The sequence below is a fragment of the Silene latifolia genome, chromosome 1, assembly GCF_048544455.1.
Source record: "Silene latifolia isolate original U9 population chromosome 1, ASM4854445v1, whole genome shotgun sequence".
NCBI lineage: Eukaryota > Viridiplantae > Streptophyta > Magnoliopsida > Caryophyllales > Caryophyllaceae > Silene > Silene latifolia.
Window position 1 is genome coordinate 186785073 of NC_133526.1, and position 21164 is coordinate 186806236.

The following is a 21164-nucleotide window of genomic DNA, read 5'->3' on the forward strand; positions in this document are numbered from 1 at the left end:
AACTGGTAACTACACTCACCGATAAAGTCATGGAGTAACTCATACGAAGTGTAACACACAACACATACCGATTACCGGCTATTTAACCTTTACCGATTACCGTCAACCTCACTTTCTCAATCCCAATTGGTCTCTTACCCTTTTCCCGGTCACCTTTACCAACACCTGCCAGTCTCACCTGCCGGACCAATACATAACCACAAACCCTCAACCCCCTATTTCCCGTCAATTTCCCCAACAAACTCCCTTTCTCTCTCCTTGAAACCCTAATTTTTTCCCCCTTTCTCCCGATCTCAGATCCGCCATGGATGTCGACTCTGAAGACCTCCAATCCCCCGCACCACCACCACCACAACAACAACCTCAACATCCTTCATCAGGCGAAATCTCCGTCACCGTCGCCGTCGCAACGCCGGAGAAAACACCTCCGCCGCCGCAAACGCCGTCGTCTCTAACCCTAGCGTTACCGATCCAGCAATATTCCGCTCGATCGACCGTCGTAATTTCCTCCGCCTCCTCCGGCGGCGGAAGAGAAGACTGCTGGAGCGAAGTAGCTACGGCGGCGTTGATCGAAGCGTGGGGAGACAGATTCTTGGAGTTAAGCAGAGGTAATTTGAAGCAGAAGGATTGGAATGAAGTTGCGGAAATGGTGAATAATAGTGATGATACCGGTAAAACTCCGAGAACCGACGTTCAATGTAAAAATCGTGTCGATACCGTGAAGAAGAAGTTTAAGAGTGAAAAAAGTAAGGTTGTTGCCGGTTGCGGACCTAGCAATTGGCGATTTTATGACCGGATGGAGTATCTTCTCGGTCCTTCTTATGCCGGTGTTAAACCGGCTGTTCCGGTAGGAATTCCGGTCGGTGTTAGGCAATCCACACCTATGTCGGTCCCGATACCAATGCCGACACCGATGTCGTTCGCTCCGCCGCATTTGCAGCAGCAACAATTTCATCAACGTCATCAACAGCTACTTCAGCAACAGCACCAGCAACAACAACAACAGCAACAGCAGCTGCAAATGAGGCAGAATTATCAAAACCTAATTTCTCAGCAGCAAAGGTTTACTCAAAATCTTAATCATAATAATCATAATAATCATCCGAATGTTGTTAATCATAATCATAATGTTGTTAGTAATGCGAGTGTTGGAAATAGATTTAATCATAATGTGAATTTCATGAGGAAGGAGCCGGTCCAGGCACCGCCTCCGCCGGAGGATTCCGAGTCGGAGGAGGAAGAGGAGGAGGATAGGCGGAGGAATGATACGGAGGAGAGTTCAGGAGCGGAGGCAGGGGATAGGAGGAGGAAGAGGAAGAGAGCGGGGAAGGGGAAGGGGAAGGGGAAGAAAGCGAAGGCGAAGGCGAAAGAGTGGGGGAAATCGGTGAGGGAATTGACGGTAGCGATATTGAAGTTCGGGGAAGCGTATGAAGCGGCTGAGAGTTCGAAATTAGAGCACATTGTTGAAATGGAGAAGCAACGGATGAAGTTTGCTAAGGATTTGGAGTTGCAGAGGATGAAGTTTCTTATGAAAACTCAGCTTGAGCTTTCGCAATTTAATGACGGTAGCGGTGGTAGTGGCGGGAGTAGTGGAAGGGTAGGTGGTGGGAGCGGTGGCAGTGGTAGCGGCGATGGTGGCGAGCATTTGAATAATCATAATGAGAATCATGTTAACCATGATGATGATGATGCTAATAGTGATAGCAGCAGTTAGTTTATAATAATATTGGTGTAGTTTTAGAGTAGAAGAGAAAATATGTTTAAGGATTTAGTTGAGTATCTGATTATCTTGTAGACGTCTCCAGACTCCGTAACGTTGTCTTGAGTCTACAAGTGAAGGAAACGATCATGAAAATTTGGGGCTTTATTATGATCAGCAAATGAGGGAGAGATTTGTGTATTGTTTAATTGTTAGTAGTATTAAATTAAGACTTACTAAGTTGCAACAAAGTGTAATTTTTATAATTATTTATTTGTGGGGGAAAAAAAGAGGAGAGATTGACTGTTGCTTAAGTGATGAATGTACAATGTGAAAGTTGAGTTTAATTAATTTCATATAAAAAAAGTTGAGCTTTTGCTTTTTTATGGACTTTGGACATTTTGTTGAGAAATTGCAAAGTGGAGAATTAAGTTTGTTCTTTGATGAAACACCAATCATGATCATGATAGTTGACTCTGCCAAGAAACATCTTAGATGTACTTTTTATGTTATGTAAAATCTTACTTTGTGTGAGATTGTTAATGATAGCATGTATACTAGTATTAGTTAAGTACAAGTGTACAACACATAGTCACATACATATCCGTATTTAAGACGGTAATATCTGTCCTAAATTTAAAACGAGACAAATATAGTAGATGCGATAAAAGGATAATGCCTCGAGGATAACAAAATATTTCTCTTTTAAATGCAATGGATAGCATATTTGACACGTTTAATTGTAGGACGGATACTGTTATCGCTAGAGAGACTTGTTGCAATACTTGCAACACATATATAATCTTTTCTTTACCTTTATACTCCGTGATAAATAAGAATTTGTAAACCTTAGTCTTTCCTTCAAATTGATACAAAATAATAATTTGGTACGTCTTTGAAATCACTTATCCCTTAAAATCTTAATTGGTCCTCAAAACAATGCTTCGTCCGATAGAAGCTACCCTAGCATACAAGACCTCTACCTCATCGTTGAACTCCGGGAAGGAGATTTTGGTGAGTGGGGGATGGGATATGGTGTTTGCGATGGGTACTTTTGTGTTTAGATGGAGTTGATGTTTTGAAGGGTGAAGAGTTTTATGATGGAGTGAAGGAGAAAATCGATGGCTTTTCAAGAGGTGGAGTATGTTCTGTGCTGGTTGGTGGCGACTATGGTAATGGATCGGGTTGGATCGGGTTTTGCTAGATCCAAACCCGATCCACTTACTTATTGGATCACAGATCCATATCCATACCCGATCCATATCCAAAATTTTAAAATCCATACTCGATCCATTATACTTTTTTCAAACCCATACCCGCTCCAAATCCATATCCGATCCACTACATTATCCAAAACCCAATACGAAACTTGATTTGACTACATAAAAATTTAATCTTATATAAGAAAATTTAAATTTCAAGGTTAGTAAAGCCTGAATTTTCAATAATATCCACTTGGATCGGATTCGGGTATGAATGGATCGGGTTTGGATTTGGTTCGGGTTTTCCAATAGTGGATATGGATATGGGTTTTTAAATAGTGGATCGGGAATGGGTTTTTACAGAGTGAGTTTGGATCGAATTTCTCCTTCGGTTCAATTCGGGTTCGGTTCGGTTTGGGTCATAATTGTCATCCCGATGGCCATAGATGCATCTCATCCTCTTAATTTGACTTACTAAATAGATAATTTGAAAATAGTACTCCTTCGCAGAGTATAGTGCGTCAGGTACCGGACCATCCAGTTCGTTAAACGATAAACGAACCGGAGAGAATCCTCTTGTTTGGTAAGGTGCTTATATGAATTGGAACTATGAAAGAACAATTGGTCTCCCTTGTGACGGGTTACCATTTGTGGCGGATATTTTGTGAGATAAAATGGTAACAAAATGGGTTAGTGGAGAAAGGGGACCACATGAATAGTGTTGCAGATAGAGAAAAAGTGGGCACATTGTGAGGTAAAATGGTATCCGTCACAAGCTTGTGACGGATATGTCATGTCTTCAATGAGAATTTGTGATGAAAGAAAGATGACAAGATTGAGGTAAGTAAGAACAAAGAACGATAATGTTCATAAATGAAATACGAGATTTTCTTAGTTGAAAATCCGCTCTTTTCAAACCTATCATGGATGAAATTTTAAACTTACTATTTGGAGTCGAACTCCCTGAATTATGATTTAAACGCAAATATAATAATTAACAGCCTAATTAGTGATTACTGTTTAGTATATAAAAAGTAAAAACAAAGGGAGTAGAAATAATGTCTCTTAAATTTTAATGGATTAAGATGTAACAAGCCATGTGCTTGTAATATTAGTCCCATGAATCATCCCAGAACAAGCACTCAATTATTTGGGCTCACTTATTTTTCAGTGACTCTTCCTAGAAGGCCACCCCCCATTTTTTCTTTGGTGCCAGACATGCTTAATTGTACGTCATTTAGCTCTTTTAGATCCAAATACTCACACAAAAAAACACTAATGGTGGGTTAGTGTCCCACGACATTTAATATTTTACAAACAACCATATTATTTGCTTATCACTATAATCACAAATTTTAAAATAAGACGGTGAGACGGTCAATATTTATAAAAAAATTATGCATTTAGTGCTAATAATAACTGCTTTAAATCTACATGTCTAACCACATTAAAAGATCACTCCTTATTTTTTTAGATTAATTTGTCTGCAGAACACAAATTTTTTAAATTAAAAAAGGATCAAATAGAGTAAATGAGACTATGAGATTATAACGGAATGTCAAGGACTATCAAAATTTGTCCATCTAAATCAGGTGGGGACGTGGGGTGTTATTTGATACTCCACACTACTTACATTTTAATATTTTAGACGGATATGTCGGTAATAAGAGCGATCAACTATTTATAAAAATGTTGTAAATAATGTTTTAATTTATTGATAAGTTGTGCTATTATTATTAGGTTAAAGGATCATTTAAAGACAAACAACTATATTACATGTTATCATTATAAAAAGTTTTTAGCTATTACACATCACTATCACTGATTCACTGGTAGAACGGGCACTATAACATAAGAGCAACAACTAATTAAGGTGAAGTAATAGGAAACAATAGCTAACTAAGGTGAAGTAATAGGAAACAATTATACTTTATTATATTGATTTTGTCGAAATTAATCGGCATTTTCAATAATTATGGGTGTATCAAAGAAGACATACAAATAATATCGTTTTTAGGCTGATTAGATTTGCATTTCTCAAAGATATAAAACAACTAAAGTAAAGTATAGCTATTCGGAGTATTTGTTTTCAAAATCATTGTTTCTTAGTTAGATCTTAAACATTAAAAAAACGATTAAAATCTACTCATTAAGCTCGTTTTAAGCTCTAATATCTAAGCTGATTTAAGGCTATATCGCCTCAGTTACACAGCTATATAATATACTTTCACTAACTTAATTTTAACTAATCGAACAAAATAAAAACACACATTATTAATATTAATCCAATCTACTCTCACCATAATCTGAAGTCTAAACACACCAATACTAAAAAAAATTCAAAAAGATACTAGTAAAACAAAATTCATCAAATTTGAGGTGGGGAAAACTTTACCCTAAATAGATAAACAACACATTTCAAATTTGCAAATTGCAATCCAATGACCCAACTAGGCAAGAAAGCAAAAACGATTCTTTCCTGAGAAAAACTATTCACCATGTGCTGTATTTTCAGGTTTTTTCAACTTAAAACTCCACTGTTATACTCCTGTCTCGATCATTTGTTTACTAAAGACCGGTATTTTAATCAAAGATAAACAAATGATTGAGTCGGGATTTATCTGATTGTTGTTAATGTACTGTTAATCTGCTAATGTTATGCATCTCTGCAAATGTTAACATGTTTAATTAAGTGAGAGACAAAAGAAAGTGACTTCTCTAAGAAACAAGTGAAGCAAAAACCATCTGTGGTAGTGACTGGTGAGAAGCACATGTACTATTATCATCACATCACTCATTTTTCTAGTTTTTTTCTTCATCTTTTTAATAAATTTGGTGTGTTTTACCCTACAAATGCTGAAAGTTGCAATCTTTCTATGTTTTAATGTAATTTGATGAGGTTAGATTGGTAGATTTAGTTAGCTAGGGAAGTAAAGATTGAAACTTGGAGTTGTATACTTGTATTTAGTGTTTTTGATTGAGAAATGTAAAATGTTGGTTTGAATTTGAACTGAATTTTGGGATGATCTATGTGGGTTGATTGAAGATCTCAATCTTTTCAAGTTTTGGGTAATTTTTCGGGTTTTCGGAGATCCAATTTTGATTACTTGGTTGATTTTTCTACTTGGGTAGTGCTCATTTTGGGTTTAATTAGTGTATTATTTAGATTTTTCATCTTGGATCATTCGGAAAAAGTCTCTTTGTGGTGGTGGTGTTGTTTGAGTTTTTTCATATTTGTGTTGAATTAGATCCATGGCATTTTCAAAATTCACCATTTTGTTGTTTTGAAATTGGGATCTGTTAAGACTGTTACTGTGGTTTTAATACATCATTTGTTTAGTTGTCACTCTAAATACTAGGTTTGAGTTTGCATGACTTGTAGCTAAAGATTCAATCTTAATTTAAGTGTAAAATGTGGGCTAAAAATCGGGTTATTGATTATGGTAATTAAGTTCCAGGTGTTTTTATTGATTAGTCGGTTGATTGATTGCCATTTTTATTGTACATGTACTTGTAAGATGTAAGAAAGGTAGTAATCTTGTTTGGAGATGTGTGCTACTGCAATACGTAGAACACTCGGTTCTTTGGTTAAATTTTGAGGTTATGACTGATAAAGTGGCAGTTGATTGATTCCACTTCAATCAATTCTATTTAGCGTTGCGCAAATAATTCTATACTTAGTCGTAGACTTGGTCAGTTGGTCAATGTTGTTTGGTACATTGTGTGAGTTATGTTTAAAATTCAGTTGCTCATTGTAATTGTTTTTGGAAACATTATGGGTGCGCGGGTGTAGTAGATAAATTTCCTTGTCTGCTTGTGGGTTGCGGATTGGGCTAACATGATTGTCAATTTTCTCAATCAGGAATGAGTTTTTCTCTTTTGACGGCTGAGTGATCGTAATTGTTCTGCTGGTAGTATCTACTTGTGGTTAAAGAATTAAGGGTTTAAAAGACAAGAGTGGAGGAAGGACTGTAGGTAAGTGTTACCGCGATAAAAAGAAGAATAATGGAATCAGATGTGCCTCTAGATTATGCTGTTTTCCAACTGTCTCCAAAACGGTCACGGTGAGAATTCGTAATTGGTAATTCTTCTGAAGTTATTGGGATTAGCTTATTTGCATGCTTATTTTCCTTGTGGGATCCACAGATGTGAGTTGTTTGTTTCTTATGATGGCACTACGGAGAAGCTTGCATCAGGATTGGTGAAGCCATTTGTTACAAACTTGAAAGTGGCAGAAGAGCAAGTTGCATTGGCGAGGAAGTCAATTAAACTTGATGTCGAGAGATTTAATGACGCTGAAACATGGTTTACGAAGGGTACTCTTGAGAGGTTATGCTCTTGGCTGCTGAATCCTACTTTATAAAATGTGTAAATTGTACTGCTTTTGTTTGTAAGGCTATTGACAAGTGTGTATCTTAATTTATAACCTACAATGTCAGGTTTGTGCGGTTTGTTAGTACTCCGGAAGTGTTGGAAATGGTCAATACTTTTGATGCAGAAATGTCTCAGCTGGAAGCCGCTCGGAAAATCTATTCTCAGGTTCTAATTGTACTTCTATTTCACTGTGTATTTGCACTTGTGTAATAAATATCTAATTTACTGAGTTAGCAAGTCTTTTTTTTTTTTTCAGGAACCGGCTGACGTTGGATTTGGTACGTTAGGTATTATTTATGTGCATTTATATCACCTTGTTACATAATTTAGAGAATAAAACACATTTTTTTTTTTAGTTATTTTTATTTTGCAATATTTAAGAGTATAGTTTCGTCTCCTAGGATTCTTCATGATGGGCTGTATTATGCCTTGCAAAGAGGAGGTTTGTGTTAACTTGAACGTCAGCAGTATAGAGAAGCATCGAAATAGAGGATAGAGGAGCATGGCGTTACAAATCTATATATAGTGCTTATAATCTTCTGTGTCATGCCAGCCCCTTTCCAATGCGTTTTAGAATTTGCAGTTTGCATGGAGGTTATTGATGCAACTGGTTTGATCTCATTACGCCCATACTACAACGCGATAGACTATAGGGTTTCTGGGCCTTAAGAGTAGAACAAATCGTGTAAAGCAATGTTTAGTGGCTCCCCTTTTTTTAGGTATGACAGTATATTTCTGTAGAAAATAATCAAATTTTATGAGGAGCCAAGGGGAAAGTATCGGAAATCGAATTACTTTATCTGCAGATAGTTTTCGTATTTAGTCCGTGCTAGGCACTAGTTTACATTTCCTCTTCAGGCATTTTTTGTGTAGTGAAAATGGATGTGGCACTCCCTATCTTACTTATATGTGCTTACTTAATGAAGAGATAAAAAAGCAAACGTAAACAAGCAGCCGTGACAGAAGGAGTCTAAACCACAAGTCCTTGTAACTTGTTCTATCTACGAGGATTCCTTATTGCGTTCAACAATATTGTTCCTATCATAAAGCAATTACGCCAGGGCTTGTGACTCAAATGATCCTCCATTTCCCGTGAGAAGTTTTCATGCCCATGTGATCTGAGGGCATGTAACGCTTATGCGCCTCTTTTATTCTTGTGCCTTGGCTAATGTTGCCCGTGGCCACGTATTGCGACATGGTTGAGCAATTTTATCTTCTTACTAAGCTGTAAATTTCCCGGAATCTGAAGTGAATTTAGTACATGTATGATTTATGAAATGCTTTTTCAAGTGCCACAGAATTGCATAACTGTGCTCTCAGTTTTAAAAGGCCATTGAAAGCCGAGGAAAAACTTTTAGGATTGTAGTCCCCACCTGCGATTTATGCTCATCATACTCATTATGGAATGTTCGTTCTTTTTTTTTTGTCAAAAAGATCAAAAATTGATGAGCTGTATTATAAACTCGAGGCAGCTGACAGTCTTCATAAGCTGTTATGCTTTGATATGAAAATAATGATTTTTGAAGACACAGCAGATATTGAGGCGTGATTCCCGTTGAATAGATCAAGAGACACCCAAAATTGGTAGAAAATTAGAAACTAACTTGTTGATAACCCTTTGTGAACCTTTGCTATCCTTTATTGTGGCATGATTTGCTTTAGCATATGGAAATAGGATATAACCACTCATTACTTGACTAGGCTATATATGTTAATTTTAGCTGTATTCAATTAGATCTTACGGACGTTGACGGTACTTTTATGGTAGTAATTTTATGCATTACCATTTACCAACCAGCCAATGTTGCTGAGGTCTCACTCTGGAAATTTATATAGAAGCACGTAAATAGTCATTGAAGGATGTGAACTAAACATTGGTTACCCTTCTACACCTATATGTTGCTTACCAGAAAACGCCATTTTAATCTCTAAAGCATTCATAAGAGCCGCAAGTGGCTTGAGGGGATTTGGTTACTTTGAACGTATTAATTTTTTTCTCACATGGTCAGTGTTTAGAAAAATGTTTGCACTTTAATGTGGAATATATGAAACTGGTTGTAAGTCTCATTAACATAATTTATTCTTTGTGCACCAGGTAGAGTTGGTAATGGAGCAACTGTGGCTTCTGATGCAACAAAGTAAAACATCTAAACTTTGTTAATCCTTTCCATTTTTCTGATTATTGTTGTCAGACATAGCGTGGCCTTTTGAAGGCAATGTCAGTGTGGAAATGTTATTTCTGTTATCTGTATACTACTCCCCTTCCTGGTTTAATTGTTCTGTATGTTTTCAAGTTTCGGTTGTATGTCTTGGGTATCAAAGAATGGCAAGTGAGATTATATGATTTAAACCTTGGTTGGATGAAACGAGGGGTGTTGACAATTTCCAATTTTGTTAGTAACTACTAACTAGGTTAGAAGGAAACGGAAAAGGAAAATGGAGGTATCCATTTTTCTTTCTAGTAAATTAAAAATCCTTCTAACATACTCCGTAAGATTTAATCCCCTTTCCCCTTAACTTGTATCCAAACAAAGGTTAATCTTACACTTCTTTTCATTTATTCTCCCGATCTTATCTCAGACTGTGGTAGAGTGACATAAGTAATTACTCCTTACTAATTACTCATTAGTATTAAGTGAAGGAATGCAATGCTTGGGGATTTGGGCTTAATTTAGTGTTTTTTTTTTTTTTTTTCTTTTTTTTCCCCTCCTGTGGCTATCATATTCTTATCTGTCTACTAGGAGTATCAGTTAACCGCTTATGTTCTTTTATTTTCATTACTTGTCAGGAAGGAACTTCTGAGAGCCATTGACGTAAGACTTTCTGCAGTGAAGCAGGACTTAGTAAGAGCGTGCAGTCGTGCATCTGCTGCTGGATTTAATCCAGAAACAGTCTCTGGACTTCAGTCCTTTGCTGATCACTTTGGTGCTCATCGCCTCAGGTAATACAATGCTTGTAGAGCGCCATTAAAAAGTACATTATCATTTGTTTCAGCATCGAATGTGAATAAGTTGTCATACATAACCTGCACTGATCTCCATGACCCATTGGCCATTGGCTTACATGGACCTTACCAAAATAAAGCTGGGTAAATCTCAAGAAGAATCACTCTGCAATGTAATTGTTTTTTTGTTTTGTTTGTAAGAAGAATCCAAGGAAGTATTATTAAATGTTAATCATCTGATCTTGTGAGTTTTGAGGGGCATGAAACATTTTCTACGGTTTCTTAAACTGGGCCAGCAAACTAAAAAATTCGTGCTTATTAGATAATATTTTTAGAAGTACATTTTAATTTTTAATAGTGCTTCAAGTCTTTCTGGTTTATTTCAATTTGCTTAACTTGAAATTGTGAGTTTAATAAAATATCCTAGTACGGAAATTTGGGCATTTCCAATGCACTCAACCTGCAATATCAAACTGTAGAAATTAAACCAAGACAAATACTTAATTAATCTATATGCATTACTAGACTAATTTGCTTCTGCATGCTTCCTACTCCTTACAAGTGTTATCACCCCCTGCCTAGTCTGAGTCTCCCGTTATATTTTTAGTACCTTTGTTTAATAAAACCTCATATTCATGCAGCGAAGCTTGCAGTATATTCATCACCAACACACAGCGGCGAGCGGATCTTTTCAATTCTGACAACGCAGCATCAACATGGAAAGCTCCGTCCGACAGCATCCTTCGCTCCTCAACTGGCTCTGATATGTCCCTTGACGACCCGATCAGTGAACAGCCCAAGCCCTCTACATGTACTACCAGCAAAATTACTACCAGCAAAATTATTTCTTCATCACACCACTTTTCTAGGGAGCCGAGCCCCAGCCCTGTTGACGTGGATGAAAAAGAAAGTAGTAAAGACAAACCCCTAGAGTCCACCACTTCTGCTACAACGTCAACAACTGAGTCAGTCTCCACGTCATCCGGGAAACCTCAACTCACAAGGCGGCTCAGCGTGCAAGAAAGAATCAGTCTTTTTGAGAACAAGGCGCAGGTTTCTCCCTCTACCACTACTACACCAACTACTACTACTCCCACATCAACGGGTGGAAAACCTGAGCTTCGACGTCTTTCCTCGGAAGTTACCTTATCCACCGACAAGGCTGTTTTAAGGAGATGGAGTGGGGCCAGCGATATGAGTATTGATATCAGTGGAGAGAGAAAGGAGCCTGACGGCAATGCGAACATTCCTACACCTTCTCCTGGTTCTTCAACACGTAGTCTTTTTCCTCCAAAATCTAAAGATCTGAATGATCCAAAGTCAGAGGAAGGGGATAATTCTATTAAGCTTCCTGTGTCTGCTGGATTAAATTCAAAAATTCCATCTTTGTCTGGGAGATCATCAGTAAAGGATCAACGTAGTGCGGGGCTTCAACCTTCAGCCATGCCTTTTGGCAGAACTGAGGAAGTCGAGATTGAAAATCAATCAACCCCTTATCCAACCCAGATTGAATCCCAGCAGTTTGGTTCCCCTAGTCAGAGTTCAACGGAGGACAAGCAAAATGGTCTGTCTGGTGAAGGCAGCATACGGGAAGATAAAACTGGTAAGGGTTCTGAACTATCAACCAAAAATGAGGGAACGTTAGTCGGCATTCAAGGTGAACGCAACAATAATTTGTTGAGTGATCAACAAGTTCTTGTATCACAATTCAGTGACTTTCAGAGGAGAGTTGTTGAAGGTGAATTAGATTCAGCAACCTCTGAAGTTGAGAGTGTTCCACTGTCAGGTCAACAAAAGTGGAATTCTGTAGGAGAAGCTGAGAAAGTTGGGCAGAATGTTTTTGAATCATTAGAGATTCAAACTGAAAGCCATTCAATGCCTATGAAAACCTCTGGTTTGCTTGGAGTAAAGTTTTCGGTAAACGATTCTAGTCCTAATCAAGTGACGAAGAGTGGGGGCAGAAAAGAGAGTGGTACTAAGGTGAGCGGCGCCCAGATGGGCTTGACTGAAAAAGGTGTAATAAAAAACCAGGAAGCTTTTCCTTCAATGCACATGGATCAAGTTCAGAGAGTGAGAGAACCAAAAGGGAACCAGGGAGTGAATGATGAGCTGAAAATGAAGGCAAATGAACTTGAAAAGCTCTTTGCGGCGCACAAACTTCGTATACCTGGTGATCAGTCTAATTCTGCTTCGAGAGTCAGGCCCACCAAGACAGATAAGGAGGTAGAAAGTGGTTTTGTGAATGGGATGCAAGAAAGGAAGGCTTCTCCTGCACGTAGTAGTACCATGAAGCCCATGGGTGAACCTGCCGGAAGTTCTACTGAGACGGAGAAGTTATATTCAACTCCATTGTTGAAAAGTGTAGATAATCATGATTATGATGTCACACCACATCACAACATCCAGAGTCTTAGTTTTTCAGATGACTCTAAAGGAAAACTGTACCAGAAATATATGCGAAAGAGGGATGCCAAATTAAGGGAAGACTGGAGCTCAAACAGGCCTGAAAAGGAGGCTCAGATGAAAGCCATGCAGGAAAGCCTTGAAGAAAGTAGAGCTGAAATGAAGGTCAAGCTAGCAGGTTCTGCAGATAAAAAGCTCGCTGAAAAGTTTTTGGGAGATTCATCCACCAAAAGTGCACAAAGCAAAAGGGTTCAACCAAACAAAAATATATCGTCCCCGTCAACCCGTCAATCAACAGCTTCCACTCCTCGAACTCCCGTGAAAGTTTCTAATTCTGCTGCTGGGAGACGAAGATTGCCTAATGACAACCCTGTTGCACAGTCGGTTCCTAATTTTTCTGATTTGAGGAAGGAAAACACAAAATCGTCATCTTTGGCAAGCAAGCCAATCCGTCCAGTAGGAAGAGTTCATGCTCGTAAAAAGAGCACAAGTGAAGATTTGCTGTCGGTTAATGAAGAAAAGCCACGGCGGTCTCAATTATTGAGAAAAAACTCTGCTTCTACTACAGAATTGAATACTTCCCGTAATTCTGATGATGTTGATAATACGAAGTTCATGTCTTCCAAATATCACAGTGAGGAAAATGAGGATTATGAAGAATTCTCTAATGGCATGGAGTTCAAGACTCTTCAGAGAAAGGGTAGTGCTGGTTCTGGTATGGGTGTATCAAAAGCTCCAGTGATGGGAGAGGCTGCTAGAAATGGACAAAGTTTTCTTGATACAGGTTTTGGGACAGAAGAGATGGTTGATATGACCCAAAACGAGGACTATGAAACAACATTAGCCGAAGAATCCACTTACATTGACAATAACAAGGGGAGACTGAGCAATGCATCTGACAAATATGGAAATTCTGGATATGAAAACAACAATGCTCTTAGATTTGTTTCTCAAGCAAAATCGGATCCGGCTGCAGATTTGCCTAATTCCATGCCTTCTCTTTTTCGTTCATTGGGGTCCACACTGGACTCGCCTGGGGAAAGTCCTGGATCTTGGAATTCTCGCCTACCAAATCCATTTGCATATTCACATGAAATTCTAGACATTGATGCGTCCGACTCGCCACCTGGTAGCCCTGACACTCTTTCTCAGTCTGAGGCGGAGGCTGCTAGAATAAGAAAGAAATGGGGAGCGGCTCAGAAACCTGTTGTTGGTATTGATTCTTCACATACCCAATCACGCAAAGATTTAACTAGAGGTTTAAAGCGATTCCTTAATTTTGGTAGGAAAAACCGTGCATCCGAGAGTCTAGCAGACTGGATATCTGTAACTACATCTGAGGGAGATGATAGTGAAGATGGAAGAGATATTGCTAACCGTTCCTCAGAAGATTTGAGGAAGTCTAGGATGGGATTCTCACAGAGCCACAATTCTGACGAAGGATTTCACGAAAGTAACATGTTCAATGAGCAAGGTGATCTAAACTTCCCTATTATAAAATATAAACTCTCTCAGTTTTGAAACTTGCTTTTTTTTGTCTCATTAAAATTTCCGCTTAACCCGCTTTCACAAGAATTCCACATCGTGATAACTTTCTTTCATTGTATGCGTACTCTTTTGTTATCATTGCTTCTTTTGGTATCTTACTCTTTTCTTTTTGACGTGTTCCCTGTCTCTCTCTTTTGTATTGACAGTTCCAAATGGTTCATGTTATTCAACTCCAAATCATTTTGGGACTAAGATTTTTTCTTTTTTGAAAGCAGTTATTCTTCTTGTTACACAATCTAGTTTGTTGATTTTGCGTCAACATGTTATCATTTTTTTGTTTCACACTTTGGTGTTGGACTATGAAAGATATCTACTAATGTCTGTATTATTTCAGTTCAAGCATTACGGAGCTCAATTCCAACACCTCCACCAAATTTCAAATTGAGGGAAGAAAACCTGTCGGAAAGTTCTTTGAAAGGTTTGTATTTTTTATCCGCGTTATTGAGCAATTGTGCAATAAAAGTAATAATCATCATGTTAAGGATCGTGTGGTGCCTTTCCCTTGAGAACCTGAACTTGGAACACCTATTGTTTGAATATATGAAGGGTGTGGATCGTGAGTTAGCTACTAGTCATCCAAACTATTCGGTTGAATAGTCTATGTAGGCATATGTGTCGTGTCAACCATGATCTATCTGTCAAACCTTTGGTGTTGTAGACTCTAATTCCCTTGATGCTATATTTTTTACGTTTTGATCGTCTATTCTTTAAACTTTCTGAAACTTCAGTGGCTTACGAGGCGTTGTAAGTTGTAACAAAGCAAACCTGCAAATGGTTTTTATGTTGTGGGTTTCTGGGATCCAAACCATGATTCAGTCTCCAGCTGGGCTGTTTTCTGCTGTGAAAATTAACACAATCGTATTCATTGTTTTCTGCTTTGTTTAATTTTGCAGCACCCAAGTCATTCTTCTCTCTTTCAAATTTCCGAAGCAAGGCTAATGACTCGAAGCCAAGATAAGAATCACACCCTCAATAAATTTCAAAGGCAAGACACAAATTAAGTCCGTCATTGTTTAGAATCATCTTGAGGAAATTCAAGTGAAGGAACGAGAAACCACTAGTCAAAGTTCAGGCACCACCCGATCATATTCATTGTTTACCCGATGAAGAGAAGTTAAAGTAGTTGTTTTAAGATATATGTACATTGGTAATGGCATTAAGACATTCTAATTTGCTAAGCCATACTGTAATTCCGCCGCTATTTTCTTATTTTTTTTTTTGTAAAGGGCGCCACAGGGCAGTTTTGATGCACATACAGGATTCAAATTGAAATTATAAGTTTAGTAGCGAGCCTAGCTGACATCTTTATTTCTTTCCCTAGTTTACCGAGTCTCTCTTGACTTTCCATCAACCGGTGTTGAATAGAAAGTGGTAGGATAAGAGGATATTTGGGTGGGAGGATTTCGGGGAAAGGGAGGGGAGGGCAGTAATTTTCTCGGTTTGGTTAGCAAAATCGAGACCGGGGAATGGAAAATACGACTCAAATGGGTTGTTGCTTCTTTTGCTATTTCCTTTCTACTATGCAATCTTGATTTAGCCTTGGCTGAAAGGTGGTAAAAAAAATTGAACGCCCACCGTGGGGCTCGAACCCACGACCACAAGGTTAAGAGCCTTGCGCTCTACCAACTGAGCTAGACGGGCTTAGTTGTTAACAGTTTGGTAAGAACTTTACTCTTATTACGCAACTGATGTTGAGGAAGTAAATCAACTACTACCCGTCCAATTAAATAGTTTACGATTGCTTTACTTTCCCCCCACGAACTAAAATAAAATATTCACGGGAACAGTGGGAGTAATAGTTTTCTTTTTGAGGTGTGCCAGTATGATAAAATGTCTTTTAGAAGAGTAAAAATTTAACTACTACGGAGTATAATCAACGATGCACATATTGATAAAGTAGATGATGATTGTTAATTATCCTCAAACTATATAACTTAAGTAGACCAATTCGTCAAAATCTTATTTCACAAGAATTAAGATCATCATTTTGTCCTACATTTACTCTGACATGTGGTCATAGAGTCACTCTCGTTGTCATTTTCAAAGATCCAAATGTAATATACCAATAAAAAAAATATACGAGTAAAAGTGAAAATGAAATTAAAGTAAAATATAACTTACCAAATACTGTACTTTTTTATCCACAATTGTATAAGAGATGATAATGAATACCTAAATTTCAAATGATGTAAAATTGTAAATACAGTATATGAAATGTTGTCTAAAAATAATGGCCACCACCTCTTCATTCCAAAAGCCATGAAGTGGACAACATGTTTAATTACAACTAGAATTAATTATGGATATTTATCATCCTTTATTCTTATTAAGGAAAACCCTACTCATTCAAAACATTGACTTTATTATTTTAATAAATGACCTTTTCAAATACATTTCACTATTGGTTCATCACAAATTCTCATTTACGACGGACAATTCGTAAATTTTAAGACGGATCAAATAACTACCACTTTTATAGATAAGACAAAAACAAAATGTCTAATCTAGATTCTAGCAAAAAACTTGTCTTTATCTATGCAAATGAGATGTATTTAACCCGTTTTAATCTTAAGACGGATATATCATCTGTCCTAAGAGAGACTTATTGTTTGTTCATTTATGTTTATGTGTCCCACGTTTATTTTGTAAGAAAAAGTCCATGATATTTTACAACTATATTCATTTCATAATTGTTGAATTTACCAATTTTTTATTTTTATTTTTTAAATTTGAAAAAGTTATGATTTGAACTAATCTTTTGCAAATCTAAGAAAATATATCCTCCATCTCCTAATCTCCTATACATCAAATTGACATTATATCAACTTCTGTTTTTATTTCTTGTCTGTCCTCTTACCACCTTCCTTAATAGCTTCATTTCCTCTTCCTACAAACATAATTCTATTGAAATAGACCCTTCAACCATTAACCAAAACCTATTTTCTCCTCGGTACGAATCACCCGCCTTATTCAGGATTTAAGTCGGGTAGGATTATAACAGCTCCTTCTCCTTGGTCTCAAATTTGTGACCTGTACTAGTTGATGCAAGTGCTCACAGGTAATATTATTTATCGTAATCTTATAAATTCTTATAGGAGGCTTATAATTTACGTGGGTCCGAAAATAGTATATGATGTTTTAAGAGGAGCCTATGAGATATTGACATGGTCATGGTCCCTAGTAATGTTAGGCATTCATTAGTTCATGTGAAGTTGCATCTTTTATGTCCTCTTAACTTAGAAAACAAGAGAAGTAGAAAATTACGTGACTGTCATGCAAAGTTAAAACATTACCAAGATTATTGTTCCTCACTTTCACCAAACACAAACAAACATTGATCATCATCCTCACACAAAATACCCAACTTAGATTTTGTGTGAATTTTACGAGATTATTTGTATATTTGTCGTCTTTTGTATATTAGCCGACTCCAAATCATTCTACAACCAAGGTCTGATTGTTAGTCGTTGCTGCATTCGTTGTCTGTCAATCTCTTATTCTGAACGGTCTCTCAGGAGACTTACTGTCCCTCCTTTGCAGGTACTGCCGCGCTTTTTCTTTTCTTTTTTTTTCGAAATTTGTCCTGTTTCTTGATGAAATGTAATCCTTGACACGATATTACAATGTAAGACCGTCTCATGACGTTTTTGTGAGTCAGATGGCTAAATGTACGCGACTGCTGTTTTCTAACCAGGTGCAGTCCTAGAAACTCTCTTAACAAAGGCGAAAAATGGCGACCTTAACACCAGGGGTACTACTAAAGCTTCTTCAAAACATAGACTCGAATATAAAGGTTCGAGGAGAATACCGTTCAGTCCTACTCCAGGTGATTAGCATTGTCCCAGCTCTAACCGGGGGTGACCTATGGCCGGACCATGGCTTTTTTCTTAAGGTTTCCGACTCATCTCACTCTACCTACGTCTCCTTATCAAAAGAAGACAACGAACTCATTCTCAACAACAAACTTCAGTTAGGTCAATTCTTCTATGTTGATCGCGCTGAGCCTGGGACCCCGGTTCCTACCTTACTAGGTTTACGGCCTCTCCCTGGTAGGAACCCTTTTATGGGGAATCCTAAGGATCTTATGCAAATCTTGGACCCTTCTGAGGGTCCGGTCCATGTTGACTCACGCGAACATGGGAATTGGAATGGGCCGAAGATGAGCAAGGGATCGGAGGGTAAAGTGAAGAGTTCAAGACATAAGGTTGTGATTAAAGAAGAGAGGTCTGTGGTTTTGTCGCGGTATATGGATGGGACGTTGGCGTCTCATCATAGAGTCACTAGTAGTGATTCTATTAGTTTGAAGAGCAGTGATAATGCTGACAGTGTTCCGGTTAATAAGAATAATGTTTTTTCCAAATCTAGACTACAGGAGGCTAAAGGTCAGGTATGATTCTCAGATTGAAACCGTCTTATATAAGACTCGCTTTTTATTAGGTTTCAACAGATGAAGTTTATGAAAAATGGCCTTTTCCGTCTGAAATTAAGACGGAGAAAATCTGACCATTTAATGACAAAATGTTGCAGCTAAAGTTACAGCTAAAATTAAGACGGAGTTATTTTGTTCTGAATTTTTTATGGTTTTAGGGACCGAGTCTGCCTACAACTCCTTGCAACAGTCGTCCAGTAACGCCTTCTCGTGCAAGGCCAACGACTCCTTCTCGTGTCAGGCCAACGACTCCATCACGTGCTAGGCCTGTGGTTCCTTCACGGTCACGCCCACAGTCTCCTCCTCGAGGCCGCCCTGACTCACTTGAAGCAAAGTTTGATGCTGCTAAAGAGACCTTACAGACTCTGAAGATCAGTACTCGAAAAAATAGTAGCAAACAGGAAAACATGAACTCAAATAATAGTAAACATACAAGTCAAATTTCCGAGCAGACGACTTCCCCTTGGAGTTATCTTCCTGCCAGTCTACTAAAACCCGGAAAGGTAATACAACAACAACATTACCCTAATGCCTCAAGAGTTCCTGCAAATTGCAGGGAAGAGGGTTGGATGTACGCAGCCTTACACTTGTGTTAGCCACACAAAGAGGCTGATTTTCTTAGAAATGTCGAAACTGTCAGAAGTTGTATTCTTCAATAATTTATTTTGTATGGTTGTTTCATTAGGCAATGGTCAAGAGAAGAGACTTAGCATCCTTAGTTGCAGCTGAAGCTCAGAAAGAAGCAAATGAAGCTGCAATTCTGGTCAAATGCATAGAGTAAGTCCAACATTCTTAGCAAAATTTCCGATATTTTCATTTAATCAGTCGCGCAGGTTTTAGTTAACACCGTCCTACCAAAATTTATGATAAAATGTTCGAATTTTCAAGGTCTCAGAAAAACTACAAAATCTCATATGAGACGGTTTCATAGTAGATTGTCATAAATTCATAATGATCATTATTTTATCTGTAACTGATCGTTTTTCTCGACTGTGACGTGATCTTACATAATTTCCGGTTAACTGACTGACATTCTGTTTTTGTTTTCTCAGCTTGTTTTCTGATCTATGTTCCTCTGCCTCACCATCAGACCCTCACCTATCTCTAGCCAAGTTCTTTGCACTCTACCAACTTATCGAACAACCGAGTACCTTAAAGGACAAACCTTACTCATTAAACCCTAATTCATGCTCAACAAGCAACCCCAAGTCACCTCACCTAACCACCAACACTAGCAAGGTCAAGTCCCCTAAGCCACCCTCAGAGCTAAGCTTCGCGATTAAGCTTGAATGGTCAAGAGGGCACGGAACAAACGAGATTAAAGACATGAAAGAGCTCTTACTGAAGGAAACTCAGTTCTGGTTCCTGAAATTCCTGGATGCTGCATTAGATTCCGGTTTCAGAATGGCTAAAAAATCAAAGGACAGTGGATTACTTAGAAGATCAGTTGAGCCTGAGAATCATATTGCAGCTACTTTATCACAACTTAAGCAAGCAAATGAATGGTTAGATCGATTAAAACGGAACGTCTGTAATTCAATGTATGATGATGGTATTGCAGATAGAATTGATAAACTAAACAAGAAAGTTTATGGTTGTTTGTTGGGTCATGTTGATTCAGCTGCATCTGCACTTGAGAACAGATCAGATCATCATCATTATCAACATCATCATCGTAAATGACTCGAAAACTAATCAAGATTGCAACTTTTTAACTTTACATTATTTGATTTTTTTGATGCTTTGGTTTGTGATTTGTAATGCTGATTTTGGCTGTTGATATTTCTGTAAATTATTAACCAAGCAATTTTGTAAGGCTTTGGACCTTGACGATATAAAGCAAAATGATTCACTAACGTTTCCCTTAATTGTCATTTCTTTTTAGTCTTGTGTAAGACTGTTATATGCAAACAACTAATTCATTAATCGTTCTTGGTATATAATACGAAATGTCAAACTGAGTTTGTGCATGCATACATACAACAGTCTCATTTGAGTTTGCATGGCATGCTTAGAACGTTCATGCCATGCAAATAGTAAGCCCGGCCTTACCTTCGAATCATCCTGAAACCAATTGACATCAGAAGGAGTATGAACCATTCTCGCTTCATCAAACGACAATTGGACCTTAAACCGACCTCCTCAACATCGATATTTCCAAGTTATGTCAACAATGAACAATTTACCAAGGTGGAGAAGTATGACACAAGCTTAAATGTTATCAAGACAAACATATGAAGCATGTGCCCTGCTTCTCCAGCATGGCTAACTTGCTCACATTTACTCCTTGCCCATATAACTTTATAATATACTCCTTCCGTCTCAGTCATTTGTGTACCAGACAATGTATATCAAAGGTAAATAAACGACCGAGACAGAAAGATTAGTAGTATGTGATTTAATATGATGACAATGTATTAGTTAATGTATATTTTAGAGTAAAATTATGGAATATATTTATAGGGTAATGTTGTGAAAATGATGGGTGTCAGATTAGTTGGGTTTGACTCAAGTGTTACGTCCATGTCTTATAGGTAAGTTGAGTCAGTTCTTAAAAAGGTGGTG

The 21164-nt window shown here is 37.8% G+C and overlaps 3 protein-coding genes and 1 non-coding gene across 18 annotated transcripts; 3 read left to right on the plus strand and 1 right to left on the minus strand.

Annotated features, from left to right (window-relative positions):
• LOC141613453 (uncharacterized) lies at positions 1-2089 on the plus strand. Its single transcript, XM_074432187.1, has one exon. It carries the CDS (start codon positions 305-307, stop codon positions 1712-1714), a length of 1410 nt encoding a protein of 469 aa, XP_074288288.1. The 5' UTR covers positions 1-304; the 3' UTR covers positions 1715-2089.
• Positions 2090-5161: 3072 nt separating this feature from the next.
• LOC141613458 (uncharacterized) lies at positions 5162-15472 on the plus strand. Of its 15 annotated transcripts, none has more exons than XR_012529253.1 (11): positions 5209-5416; positions 6764-6965; positions 7048-7230; positions 7341-7440; positions 7532-7553; positions 9371-9413; positions 10064-10216; positions 10861-13835; positions 13909-14096; positions 14505-14588; positions 15064-15472. XR_012529253.1 is itself a non-coding variant. In XM_074432210.1 (10 exons), exons 2-10 carry the CDS (start codon positions 6907-6909, stop codon positions 15126-15128), a joined length of 3954 nt encoding a protein of 1317 aa, XP_074288311.1. In that variant the 5' UTR covers positions 5162-5416; positions 6764-6906; the 3' UTR covers positions 15129-15472. The 15 variants fall into 15 exon arrangements, 9 of the variants coding, with proteins under 9 accessions (XP_074288311.1, XP_074288326.1, XP_074288296.1 ...); XR_012529250.1 differs by having other exon boundaries at positions 5328-5416; positions 7532-7562; XR_012529249.1 differs by lacking the exon at positions 5209-5416 and adding an exon at positions 5525-5661 and having other exon boundaries at positions 7532-7562.
• A 266-nt stretch (positions 15473-15738) lies between these two features.
• Positions 15739-15811, minus strand: TRNAK-CUU (transfer RNA lysine (anticodon CUU)). Its single transcript has one exon. It is a non-coding gene; the product is annotated as a tRNA-Lys (tRNA).
• Positions 15812-17447: 1636 nt separating this feature from the next.
• Positions 17448-20452, plus strand: LOC141616451 (uncharacterized). The gene is made up of 5 exons (XM_074433858.1): positions 17448-17710; positions 17865-18557; positions 18758-19102; positions 19285-19376; positions 19652-20452. The coding sequence occupies exons 2-5, from the start codon at positions 17901-17903 to the stop codon at positions 20280-20282; spliced, it is 1725 nt and encodes a 574-aa protein (XP_074289959.1). The 5' UTR covers positions 17448-17710; positions 17865-17900; the 3' UTR covers positions 20283-20452.
• Positions 20453-21164: the final 712 nt, after the last annotated feature.

Bases quoted from the DNA above. Each gene is read 5' to 3' on its own strand.
- LOC141616451 (XM_074433858.1), top strand. From the start codon at position 17,901: ATGGCGACCTTAACACCAGGGGTACTACTAAAGCTTCTTCAAAACATA. The intron at 18,558-18,757 runs GTATGATTCTCA...TTATGGTTTTAG, and splicing joins TACAGGAGGCTAAAGGTCAG to GGACCGAGTCTGCCTACAAC. The intron at 19,103-19,284 runs GTAATACAACAA...TTGTTTCATTAG, and splicing joins GTCTACTAAAACCCGGAAAG to GCAATGGTCAAGAGAAGAGA.
- LOC141613458 (XM_074432210.1), top strand. From the start codon at position 6,907: ATGGAATCAGATGTGCCTCTAGATTATGCTGTTTTCCAACTGTCTCCA. The intron at 10,217-10,860 runs GTAATACAATGC...ATATTCATGCAG, and splicing joins TTTGGTGCTCATCGCCTCAG to CGAAGCTTGCAGTATATTCA. The intron at 14,097-14,504 runs GTGATCTAAACT...GTATTATTTCAG, and splicing joins TAACATGTTCAATGAGCAAG to TTCAAGCATTACGGAGCTCA.
- LOC141613453 (XM_074432187.1), top strand. From the start codon at position 305: ATGGATGTCGACTCTGAAGACCTCCAATCCCCCGCACCACCACCACCA.